At 46.6% G+C, this 13,452-nt stretch overlaps 1 protein-coding gene across 3 annotated transcripts in view; it reads left to right on the forward strand.

The window, feature by feature from the left end:
- The window catches only part of BLK (BLK proto-oncogene, Src family tyrosine kinase), a 65,985-nt gene that overhangs the window by 35,850 nt on the left and 16,683 nt on the right, over window positions 1-13,452 (forward strand). For all 3 annotated transcript variants that reach the window (XM_025209510.1, XM_025209511.1, XM_025209512.1), the window contains 3 exons: window positions 6-99; window positions 2,216-2,314; window positions 3,317-3,420. In XM_025209510.1, the coding sequence (XP_025065295.1) occupies window positions 6-99; window positions 2,216-2,314; window positions 3,317-3,420 (297 nt within the window). The remainder of the gene's footprint in view (window positions 1-5; window positions 100-2,215; window positions 2,315-3,316; window positions 3,421-13,452) is intronic.

Below are 13,452 nucleotides of genomic sequence, written 5' to 3' on the forward strand. Positions count from 1 at the left end.
TGCAGAGGACCACATTGTGATCGCCCTTTATGACTTCACCTGCACAAGCGAACGAGACTTGGAGATGGTCAAGGGAGAGAAACTTCAGGTCCTTTCATGGTGAGTCACTGCTGTCAGCAGCACCCCCTCATCCCCCTGCTAGAGGGATCTTTATGAAAACCGGGGTCATCGAAAGAACGGGTGGAGACATTAGCCTGAGACTCTTGAGATAACAAGTCCATTACCGAGCGTTGCCAGAGACCTGCATGAACATGGCCAAGTCACAAAGCCCCTTGGTTTTCTCTCTAAAACCAGGTTGGGGGATAACACGTCTTTGCTGCTTTGGATGAAGGGCTGTCTTTTATTATGTGCAACACCTAGTGCAAATGTCACACCAATCTGGATGCTTCTGGGTGTCGCTGAAGTGTAATCAAATGGCGGTGTGCAACAGTGCATGCTGATCTTAGCCTTAAAAGGATGTGGGTTTTCTTCTGCTTGAGGACAGCGCAGAATCTAGCATGTTTCAGGTTCGGTTTCATTTACCATATTTTCGCGTGTATAGCATGCCCTTGTGTATAATGCACACCGTGTTTTGGAAAGGCAGTGTGTAGTAACTGAGTAGCAGCACTCAGGGGGCTGAGCCTGCCCCAAGCCTGCTGCAGCTCTGCACACTGGATGGTGTCCCCAGACTAAAATGATGCAGCACATCGACAGATATGCACTGGGTTCAATCTCCTGTGCCACATCCAGCTTCAGACTGACCCTGTGCACTGGTGTGATCCAGCACGTGGAGCCATGTCACCCAGTCAGGAGGGGTCCCCATGAATGCAAAACTTTGGAGGCAGGGGACCAGCAGAAGTGGCAGTTGCTGTGGCTCCCAGGTGCCACCATACCCCTGCTGCCAAATTTCCAGACCCATGCAGGATCCATATTTCTTGCATGTAATGTGCTCTTCAGTTTCCACCAGTTGGTTTTTGGGGGGAAAGGTGGAGGTTATATGCAAGAAAATATAGTATTTTCTTTTAAAAGCTTTTCGAACAGCCCTGAAACAGAAGCCAATGGCTAATCCAAATGCAGGCTGGCCTTCATGTTGCATTTATCATTAAGTCTTTACAGTTACCCCTAGCTGTGGGGGAAGGGGCTGTTCATGGATAATGTTCAGTGCTTGACCTCTCTCTATGAGATGGCTACCAAAGAGGTCAGCTATGCCTGGGGATAGGACTCATACCATTCATAGGACCATTCAAGTCATGACATGTAGGCATCCACTGGACAGGAATAGCTTTCAGCCACTGCTCTGGCAGTGCTGTGGTCAGCCACGGCTCTGAGCAGCCAAAGGAGAGAGTATCTCATGTGATGAAGCAGTGGTGGGAAGATGGAGGTAGTCCCACAGTCGCCATTTGGGAGCCAGGGACTGAAGGTGGGAAGTGAAAACACCAGTGACTTGAGTTAACCAGGTTACAGTCCAGTGAAGTGCATATGATGGGGCCACTACTGCTTTCTCAGCCACCTTCAGACTGGCAGAGGCCTACAGAAATCAAAGCCTTTAGGACTAGGTATAGAATAAGGTATGTCTGAATACAGGAGTGGAGGACTGGACCTCCTTGGCCATGGGTCAAGTCTTCTGCATTTGCAGGCAACCTTTTATCCAAAGAGTCCTCGAGATTGTGCACTGTGACCCTGAACACGCCACAGCCCCAAAGCACCCTCGGGAAACAAAAGCAAAGCCACCTTGTGCTGCAGGTAAAAAAAAAAAAGCAAAGCAGGGAAGAAACAGGCACTACCAGAGGCAGAGAAGGTCTTAGGTTAACACAGGGGCGGGCAATTATTTTGGGATGAGGGCCGCTTACTGAGTTGTGGCAAGTCATCAAGAGCCACATGACAGGCAGTCAGGGGCAGATCTATAGTAATTTTCTAATTTTTTAGGGGCCCTGCGGGCCATATTTTGCCCACCCCTGGGTTAACATATGCTCAGCTGATCCCTGCAATACAAATGTTCCCCGTCTTTCTGGCCAGTCTGATAACAGGAGGAGGAAAGGCCTTTCTGGCCTTAAGTCTGGTGCTTGGTCTGATGTCTAGTGTTTCAGAGGAAAAGCTTGTGCCTACGAAGAGAAATGCAGTTACAAGCCCCTAATTTGCAAGGCGGATGCAACCTCAACCTCACTGAGGTTCCTTCAACCATAGTCAGGATCCTCATTAAATCTCATGGTGACTGTACTTCCTCTTCGGTTCACAGCGACGGTGACTGGTGGCTGGCAAAATCTCTCACCACGGGGAGGAAAGGTTATGTCCCCAGTAACTTCGTTGCGCAGGTGGATACCTTGGAAGTGGAAAAGTAAGTGCATAATGCTTATAACCTGTTCATGCTAATAGGAGCGTATCTGCTTAAGGTAGCCCCTTCCTTCCAGAAGGAGCCTGAAGGCCTGACCGCCAGTAGGGTCTTCTTTAGTCCGTAGCAAACTGCACCTCTGGAGTAAAAGGTGACAGGTTTTGCAGCCTATGCCAACTCTGCACGCCAGTTTAGGACAGGAAGTGAAGCTCAAAAGGCAGAGTAGGTTTGAGGCAGACACAATGACATTGCTAATAAGAATTTGGCTAAAAGCCCAATGCAAAAACTACTACTGTTGCTGCACCTTCTAATGAGAGGGTTATATTCTTGGATTTCTATAGCCTTTGCATACTCATGAGTTAGTGCAGGGGTCTAATGTGCTTCTAGTGTGGTATAAAGGGAAGGGGCAGCTTTCAGTGTTTTTCCTCACTTCAATCTGGCATGCATGTTATAATACAATGCCTTATAATACTAGAGCAGCTCTAGTCCCCAAGAACTGCAAAGTCACGTGTACAAGAAGCAGTTCAGCAAATTTATTCCCATTACAGAGGTATTCCTAATTCCAGGGACATTCCTTATGCATATCAAATAGGGAATACTGCTCCAAGATGACTATGTTTGGAGTGAAAATGAACTTTAAGTTGTCAAATGAAGCCTTTACCCTTACAAAAAATACTTCTCTCACCGTGGAAAGCCACCATTTCTGAGACATAACACGGCAGCTCTTGAACAACCTACAGCTGCATAACCTAGTAAACCAGAAGCCTCTGATTAAAACTGCAATGGGCATACATATAAGGATGTCACGGGGATATTTGAACTCAAAGTGAGTAGGGCTCTGACTCTAATCTATTCAAAATACTTTGGTAAGGGGCTTTTACAAAGGATAAAGCTATTTACTCTTAAATATAACACTCAGCATGTTAATGGCATAAAGGGTAGAGCCTGGAAAAGACTGGCCTTTCCTGAGAGCGTTTCTATAATTATTTTGCATCTTTTATTTTCCAGGTGGTTTTTTAAAACTATTAGCCGAAAGGAAGCCGAACGACTGCTTTTAGCTCCTGGTAACAAAGCCGGCGCTTTCCTTGTAAGAGAGAGTGAAACGTGCAAAGGTAAGATCCAAAAAGAAAGGGGGTCACCCCTGCTATATTGTCACTGCTGATAGATGACCCTCCAATGTCTTCAGGTTGAAAACCAGCTCCCCGTGCAAATTCCAGCTGTTTCTCCTCTAGCTCTACAACCATTCGAACTGACCAGAACGGCCCTAGACAGATGCAGTAGGATTAGGCACATTTGCAAAACTGGGTGGGTGATTTACATGAAAAGAGATTTTTCTCATTACAGCGCCTGCATTTCTAATCCTGGTATTTGAGCTGTACTGCAGGGAGGCTGGCTACAATTAGTCTGCTTTCCCATACGTTAGAGCCAAGATGGTAAGGGTGCATGGTGGGTGGTGTACAGAAGTGGTAGGTCAAATCTTTTCTGCCAAAACAGTGCGTTTAGTTTTGTGTGTTTTTTTGACAGCAAATGTATGAAGCTAATGCCCAATGCCCATGTCAGGTAGGGTTCTCTTTCCTTGGATCACATCTTTTGACTTCTTGGGGAGACTGAGCCTTCACCTTTTCAAGAAGTGGGCTGTCCACAGAGTCTGGTGGGCATTTTGTAGTCGCTGTTGTGTAGGTGTTATCAAAAGCCCATGTACCACTTGCGGGACCTGACTTTTGTTTCTTCCTGTTTTGTTACCCTGCCCTCCTTCAGCTTAGTAGCTTTTTATAGCTTGTGTGAGACTAGGCACGCTCAGAGAGGAAGGATGGCTCAGCGGTTGGCGTGCTAGTCTAGAACTTGAGGAGACAATGGTCTTGCTCTGAGACCTCAAGTAAGTCCCTTAGCTGCACTGTGCCTCCGGTCCCACTCTGTGAAACCAGCAGAGCCGCCCTTCCCTACCTCGCTGGTGTGATGTGAGAATAAACGTCTTTAAGATCATGACCATCAGGACTTGTAGTCGAGGTGATCTCTTTTATTAGGCCGATACGATTTTTGCAAAAAAGGTCTTTAATGGCAAGCTTTCAGGCACAGACACCCTTCATCGGGCATCGGAGAAAAGATGGTAAAAGTTCTCCTGGGTAGAAATGGAAGTTCATATTTCAGAGGATTTCACAGAGGAGTCAATAGATGGGAAACTCCTCTATTTTAATAGATGGAAAACTCTATTTTAATGGATGGAAAACTCACCTCTATTTTAGACCAACTAGAATAGATGGAACAATTCTTCTTTGCCCAAAAGCTTGCAAAGAAGAATTTTTCCAGCTATTTGAGTTGGCCTAATGAAAGATAACAGATTTACCCCCAAAAAACCTTGTCGGCCTATCTCCTTAGACCAACATGGCTACAACCAACATGAGGATCATGAGGTGTTCAGACACTGTGATAAAGGGGCTACATAAGTACCTGAAAAGTGGTAGACAAGGCTGCCTTCATTGAAATCATTTCTGAACATCCTCTTCTGTCATAGAAGCCAACTATCAGCAGTTTCCCCCCTCACCACCTCTTTCTGAAAGCTGTTTGAAATAGGGATTGCTCTCTCCTCTCTGCAGCCAGTGCTACCTCATCATACCGTAGGCCTAACCAGCAAGCAGCACTACCTCCGGTGGCAGGATCTCATCATCTCATCACACAAATGTGGCTAAAGGGCTGCGCGGTTCTCAAGCAAAGATGATCTTATCTTGCTAAGCAAGGAAAGCAAGGTACCTCTTGCTGATGCTGGCAAATAGGCCAGAGCGCAGATGTCTGAACCGGGGTGGAAACATTCATCTAAACTTTACCCTTTTCCCAGCCTCGCTCTGCGCAGACTTCCTGAGCTCACTCTAGTTGGGAGGTTTCTTTTTATGCAGACCTGTGGCAGCCAGACCTTTGGGCTGATCTGGAACATGATCTAGGAAAGGAAAACCTGGAAAAAACCCCCCAAAAAACTCTTTACCATGGTCTGGGACAGACATTGCATAAACCGGTTTAACTCAAGTCAGTTAACCAGGTTTATCTTAAACCAGTTTCGGCCATTTTCAAACTGGTTTATGTGCACTGAACATCTGTTCTGTTACATGTTTCAACCAGTGTCTGATGACTTAAACCAGTGTGCGTGTAATGTCTGTCCCTAGCCCATGTCACCATGCCACCTACCCATGCCCCCAGCTCCCAGTAGCCCACCAGTAGCCCAGCAGGCCAGATGGAATGGCTCCATGGGCCAGTTTGAGCCCAGATAATTAAGTCTTTATGGCTCTTCCCATACCTTCTGCAATGGGACTCTCTTCTTGATTGGCACTTTGTGGAAATACATAATAGTAATAGCAACAGCTCCTGGAGTGTTTCAATGCAGTGAAGCATGGCTGAACCCAAGCCAGGTCATCTTTCTTCTATCATGGCTTAAGTGCTTAGAATAAATGAAAGGAGGATCTTGTGATCAATGCGTATGGCAAGGACTCAGGAGATTTCAAACACCGGTATCCCTGGACCGAAGTCAGGTCCATGTGATAAACTTGCCATCCCCAGCCAAGGCACCCTCAGGTGCTCTGCTCTGCTTCCTAAAACAGAAACAGTATTGTCATGTCTGTGGGATGCTCGATGCAAGCTAATTAGTACTGTGTGCCGATTAGCCTGACCCGTGCTAGTGCACCCACCCATGCAGCTATGCTTGCACTACTTCCAGTTTAGGTGGCATCCCATCTGGAGCAGCCAAGTGGACCTGGAGTAAATTCAATATAAAGACATAGCCTGAGTCAGGCCCGGAGTCTGTCCAGGCCAGGATCCTGTCTTTGACCAGGTGTTTCAAGGGAAAGCATATGACATCCTGCACCAGGCAGAGGCAAGATAATCTCCGCCTGTGAAAGCTGCCTGTTCACTCCTAGTAGGCAGAGGTTAGCTGATGCCTTGGAGCCTGAGGCTGCAAAATCAAGTTCCTATTCTACCCTGATAAGCCTTTTATGCAAGAGATGGGTGGGTCTTCTTCCTCCTCACTGCTTTGACCTTGGTCAAAACCACCTAATCTCTCTTAACCTCAATTTCTTCCTCTGTAAAATGAAAAGAAGTCTGAGCCTAAAAGGGCGTTGTGAGGCTGAACACACTCATGTGAAGGGCAGGGAGATCTGCAGGCAAAAGTACAAGGTATTGTCCTTAAAGCTATACATTCACGAACGCTGTAGGCAGCGTAGTTGAATTCATGCACCTGTTTATAAGCCAGAGTCTTTTTTCGGGTCTTTGTGTCATATCTGGGGGTTTTCCCCCCTCCCTTCACACCATGTGGGTTATCAACAATATTAGACCATTGGACCTTCATCACAGAGCTTTACCTTTTGAGCTAAAGGACTGACTCCATCAGCAATAGTTGGTTGTTGGCTAGCAATAGTTGGTTGTTATCTGCTATGGGGTTTGCTAATAAAAGGGACTCGGCGCATTTTGCCGGCATACTATCTGATCAAACCCATCTTTACCCGTGCAAGAACGCAGATCTTTACATTTCCTGTAGCTTTATTTTGTCTGTGATTAATCTTTTGTGCTACTGTAAGCCTGGCAGTTTCCTTTAAATTGGCCTTTTACAGAGGGGACCAGGGGCTCTTTCCACAGCCTGGCAAAACGGGGCATTTCCAAAGAGGAACTGGGAAGCAGGTCCGTAAGGAAATCATCTGTAGAGAATGAGTTTAGCTTAAGGCAAATGAGATATGCAAATCTAACAACAATAATAATTGTTCTGAAAGTTGAGGCAACGCTGTTCTGCAGCTGTGCGCTGCCATTAACCTCAGGCTAGCAGAAAATGTAACTACACAACAGCTCCACAAAAGAATGATAATGGGAGGATTTTCTCACAGATTTTACTCAGCTTTTTTTCCTTTGAGTCATCGAGGTGATGAAGGCTGGAAGGCCTAAGAAAGCATTACCCTTGCAGTTACAGATTCAAAACCCCTTGAAGCCCACGGGGTTACTTGGGGTTTTGAATTAGGTCTGGAATGAATATGGGATCGTTCTCTGCATGGGAGACACGTTACGGAAGATAGAGGCTAGGGGAAGTCTCGCAGACCAGCTTTTAGCAAAATAACAGTACTTCTTGCCTCCATCCAAGGGTCCCAAAGCACTTTACAGACACAGAGGTATTAAGACCCCTGTGAGGTGCATAAGGATGAGTTTATCCATGGTACAGGTATGGAAATTGAGGTGTAATGACTTTTCAAGGCCATCCAGTGAGTTGGAGGCAGAGTGCCACTCTCCCGACTCCTGTCTTATGCCCTCACCCTGAACCATGTATCCTTAAGGCACTGATCTTACCCTAAAGTTGAGCAACTCGGTGCTCGGACACTGCAACAAAAGGCCGTTGCCTCAACCTGCCAAGAGTGAGGAAGTAAAAAGACTACGAATCCGAAATTTTCAGTCTAATTTTGTCAACTTGGCTGCTGCGCCTCATGTCTGGGGGCGCACAAAATGGGACCAAGTGGGCAGGGACTGCTCTGCGCCATGCTCAACACAGAGATGGTGTCAATAAACCCCAGTGGGCCACAGGACCAGTCCCTCATCCCACTTATGTGATGTTGTGCAAATCACTTAGCTTCCCTGTGGGTCCACTTGGTGCTCAGACATTACAGTACTGGAGCATTATTAGCTCTCAACAGACTAAGCAAGTACCAGGATAGGTTGCTAATGCACTGACTCCCGTAGACTTGTGCTGGATTTGTGCCTTGGCAAGCAAGGTCCGAATTGGGCACACTAGAATAGCTCTGAAGGCATCTGCATATCCTAACAGAATTGCTAGCCTTGTCAAACAGGTCCTGGACGTCAAGGTACCTGCCTTAATTTCTTAACTTGGTGTTTCATAGTAGGGGCTGGAAGGGACCTTACAGATCCTCAGGTCCAGCCCCCTGCACTTGGGCAGGAAAGACTGCTGGTGTTGCTTATTTTTGCTTATTCTTTATGATTATATACATGGGATAGCAGTCAAGTTTTGCCACGCTAGGCGCTGTACAAATATATAACCAAAAGAAAGGTCCTTGCACCAGAGAGTCTGTGATCTTACTCTAGAACGAGAGGTAGCAAGTGGATGCACTAAACGCAGTGAAGGCAAAGGGAGGGCAAAATAGCAGGGAGTGGATAGTATTTAATGGCAGAAGCCAGCCTTATTGGGAAGAGTAAAATTCACTCTTCCTTTCTGCCTGCAGTTCTCAGGCATAGGGTGATTGCTGGTTTGATAGGAGCAAGCCAGATTATGACTTCAGGACTTCCTCTGTGGGCTGGGCAATGAGTTGTCCATGTAGGTCTGATTGCATTCAGTGGCTTCTTATCACAGACTTCCTTAGTAGCTGCATTCACCTCATACTTTATTATTGTGAGGAACCGAGGCTCCCAGCATCAATCCTGTTTGCTCTTGGTTATTGTTAGGAGAAGAGAGAATCGACAATTGGCAGCCTTGGCACTTTCCCTTTCTATAGCCTCAGCTGTAAGCATCTGTTCTGTAATCAGCCAGGGCTGAATGACTTTGAAATCAAGCAGACTCTGGCTTTTTCAGATGGACAGCTCTGGAAACCATCGGTAAAAATCTTTTTTCTTCCACTCCCCTGAATAAACTGTAGCCGGGCTGGAAGGGGGAAAAGTGTGACGTGACATGAACTGCAGCAAACAGACTAAACTCCAACGCTAGCTGAAATGCAGTCTGCATAGCGCCGAATGAACTCGCCGTTCATTAGCACGAATGGCAGCATAAATATTAAGGCTAGTATGAGACAGCTGATTGATTTGCCTGTAGGACCACTGAGTTTGAGTCACCACTTATTAATGTGAGTCACTGATTTAAGCAATGCGAAGCCAGCACAAGCAAGTCTTGTGTGACAGAGAGGAGATGCTTTTGCTTTGCTAATCCGAACCTGGATTTTCAAGAAGTGCCTGCAAGTTTTGCACATGTCAGGCCTGATCCTATTCCAACTATTAGGTGCTTACGTGTGATCCTATTCCACCTGGCTGGAGTCCCTGACATATCGTTAACACACACTTGCTTGTAACATCTTACCCTTAAGACTAAGTCACCAAATGCAGTGAGCTGGAGTAGGACCCGCCGTCACTTGTATTAAGTGCTCTTCAGAGACTTAAGTGGGGTGGAAGAGGGTCGCACTTAGGTAACGGGAAGCACGGGTTTCTTAATGCGGGCTTAGGACGTGTGATGGAAAGCTTATGATAGAGGATTTATATACATAACTCTCTCTATATATATAGAAATATATTTTAATTAAAAAAAAAAGTCCACTTCAGCACATAACAGGATCTGGTCCCTTGGTTTTTGTTTGCCCAATGTGAGGCACTTAGGGACTTTCAGAGGTGCTGAGGACCCACTTGCCCATTCACTGCACTGAATCTTTTAGGCTGAAAGAGCCATCAGGCCATCTGATGAGACCTCCTGCATAACACAGACTGTAGGATTTCATCTTGGCTAGCCCATATCTTCTATGACATCCATGACATCCATGACTTCCTTTGGTGGTTTGTCCCTGTCATTATGATCCATGGCTCCAGGGCTTTTCACTGAGATCAATGGTTGCTCTGCCCACTCGGGTCACGTCCAAATCATCTCAGGTTAGGCTCCGAAAAGAAAAGGGCACCCTAAAATTCTTGGCAACTTTGAAAACCATGGGGGGCAGAGGTCTCCAAAGTCACAACAATCCTCCTAACTCTTGCAGGCTCACCAAATGTAGTCAAATCAAAGCGAGACTGAAAGTCACATCCAATCCAGCCAAATACCTCTGTGGGGTACTATGGTTAAGGTATACCCATTTTTGGAGCTAACAGGAAGCAAAGCAGTGTTCAGTCCAGACCTCTAGACATTTGAGTTCACGTTCTTCTCTGACAAGGCTCTGAGCTTTGACTTAGAAACAAATGGTGACAGCCTGGAGCTATTGCAGACTTTGCTGAAAGGACTTTGCAGATGCCAGGGCTCTGAACTGCTAGAGCAAGGGATACTACAGGATGGTGGGAAGGAACTGGACCAGCATTTCCTTCTCAGGTTTTTACTGACATGATGGGCCTGTCTACATGTGCATTTATGCTGGCTTAAATTTACTATGCAGTAAATTAATGCACAGTAAGCAGAAATAGGCCAGCATCTATAAGTGCAGGCATTAAAGTGCATTAACTCTGTACGTGGACTAGCTTGGGACTAAAGTTAGCCCCAAGCCAGTCCACACACAGTGTTACTGCGCAGTAAAGTGTCTACACGTGTGTTACTACGCAGTAACTAATCGGGTGTAAACTTCATACCTGCATGAAGCAGGTATCATATTTACACGTAAATTGGTATAAGTTGCCAGATTTACTGTGCAGAACAGGCATGCATGTGTAGACGGGTGCCCATACTGCACAGTCATTTCGGCTACTGTGCAGTAAATGCGCACGTGTCGATGTGCCCAGTATTAAATAAGAGACAAGCCATTAAGGCAGCATTATGTATATTTAAACCACCCTGTCTGTCTGGAATAATTGGATTTCAAAGCAATTTGGGCTTCACACAACTTCTGTTTATGGTTCAAGGACAGGGCTCTTTTTTTTATTGACTCCACTTTTTCAAACATTAGAAAAAAAAATATTCATAGATTCATAGATGTTTGGGTTGGAAGGGGCCTCAATAGATCATCGAGTCTGACCCCCTGCATAGGCAGGAAAGAGCACTGGTCTCAGATGAGCCCAGCCAGATGCCTATCCAGCCTTCTCTTGAAGACCCCCACGGCAGGGGAGAGCACCACCTCCCTTGGAAGCCCATCCCAAATTTTGGCCACCCTTACCGTGAAGGAGTTTTTCCTGATATCTAACCTAAATCTGCTCTCTGACCATTGTTCCTTGTTACCCCAAGAGGCGCCCTGGTGAACAGCGCATCTCCGATCCCTTGCTGTGTCCCCTATTGAATTTGTAGGCGGCCACAAAATCACCCCATATCTTTCTCTTTTGGAGGCTGAAGAGGTCCCAGTCCCTTGGTCTCTCCTCATAGGGCTTGTCCTGTAAGCCCCTAACCATAGGAGTGGCCTCCTCTGGACCCTCTTGAGTCTATCAACATCCTTCTTGAAGTACGGTGCCCCAAATTGGATGCAGGACTCCCCCCTATTGAATTTGTAGGCGGCCACAAAATCACCCCATATCTTTCTCTTTTGGAGGCTGAAGAGGTCCCAGTCCCTTGGTCTCTCCTCATAGGGCTTGTCCTGTAAGCCCCTAACCATAGGAGTGGCCTCCTCTGGACCCTCTTGAGTCTATCAACATCCTTCTTGAAGTACGGTGCCCCAAATTGGATGCAGGACTCCAGCTGCGGTCTAACTAATGCTGCATAGAGGGGAAGTACCACTTCCTTGGATCTATTCATCATGCATCTGCTATGTCCACTATGACTCTGAGATCCCTTTTGTGCGTCTGTGCTGCTGAGAGGGTCGCTTCCCAGCCAGTAGATGTGCTGGATATTCTTGTGCCCTAAGTGCAGCACCCTGCACTTGTTCTTGTTGTACTGCATCCTATCGTGTACTGCCCACTTTTCTAACCTGGCCAGTCTGCCTGCAATCGTTCCCTACCCCCTGGAGTGGGCACTTCACCCCACAATTTAGTATCATCTGAAAACTTGGACAGAGTACACTTCACACCCACATCCAAGTCACTGATGAAGATATTGAAGAGTACGGGTCCAAGGACCGAGCCCTGCAGGACCCCACTACCCACATCCCTCCAGGTCGATACCGACCCGTCTACTACCACGCTCTGGGTGCGACCACTAAGCCAATTTGCCACCCACCAGACCTTGTAAACATCTATGTCACAGCCTCTTAATTTATTTATGAGAATGGGATGAGATACTGTATCGAAGGCCTTACTAAAGCCCAAGAAAATGACATCTACCTCTACTCCTGCGTCTGAGCATTTTGTGACCCTGTCATAAACTGAAACCAGATTGATCCGTCATGATCTACCTGCTACAAATCCATGCTGGTTGCCTCGCTGAATTATTTTTCCCGTTGGATTCCATAAATCCAAATTACACATGAGAAGGATGCTAGTCTGGAAATAGGCTCCAAGCAAAGAAATCACCTTTCTGCACTGTGCTGCAGTGTTTTCATGGTGTGCACTTGAAACTATCACTTCAGAAATGTCCTGGCACTCAGCAAACCACTGTTGTGCTGGACTGGCAAGGAGCTGTGCCCATGGGGAAGAGAGTGTGTTTTCCAAGCAGTGCAAAAGTCCAGGATTTGAGCAATGAGGGATGTTGCAGACTGATTGATGCACTTTTGCCAGATACTAGAATGGTAGTAACACATATCCTGGCACATTGCTTTGGCAAATGTCACACTGCAAAAGCCATGCTGCATCTTCGTTATGCCATTAGCCATTAGCAAGGTCCCAGCCCCAAAGACCTGCAACTGAAGTAGAGGAGACAAAGAAAGGAACAAATTGGAACCGAGGCACGGAGTGAGATTAAGAGCCAAATCCTATTGCACCTTTATGTGCTGAAGGAGCTCTCAGCCATGTAAGCACAGGTTTTGCCACTTACCCAGGGTTTTAGACTCTGGTGGAATAGGATTCATAGATTCATAAATGTTAGGGGCTGGAAGGATTGCCAGGATACATACATAATTGCCCAGAAGAAAATGGAGGACTCTCCCAACTTCTAGCTCAGTAGGTTGCTGGGAGTGGGAGACTTAGCCCAATAGCCACTTTAAGGCTTCACCAAACCTGATGGGACTTGAACCTGCTTCTTAGCATGTTCTAATCTCCAAGCCATGGGCTTGGCATGGTACAGAGCATCTGCTTCTTAATGCTGGCCCACTGGGAACCTACAAAGGAAAGATACGTGGGAGCAGGAAGAAAGTGAGCCTTGAGGAGTGTGGTTCAGTGAAATGGATGCTATCGTGGAAGGTAGGGTTCCCAGTGCTGCGCATCTATTTAATGCAATCATTAAATGTAGGGTGCAGCAAAGCTACAGGGAACGGGGCCAGAAACCAGGCTCTGCTGCCCCCCAAGATAGTATCCATCTCACTGGGAGCGTGTAACTGGGCCCCATTGTCCAGAACCTCAGCCCTGTGGCTAAGAGGCAGGGAAATCTCTTGCTCCCTGGAGTATGCTGGTGCTTTATAAGAGCTTTCGATGAC

The sequence above is a fragment of the Alligator sinensis genome, unplaced genomic scaffold, assembly GCF_000455745.1.
Source record: "Alligator sinensis unplaced genomic scaffold, ASM45574v1 scaffold393_1, whole genome shotgun sequence".
Taxonomy (NCBI): Eukaryota; Metazoa; Chordata; order Crocodylia; family Alligatoridae; genus Alligator; species Alligator sinensis.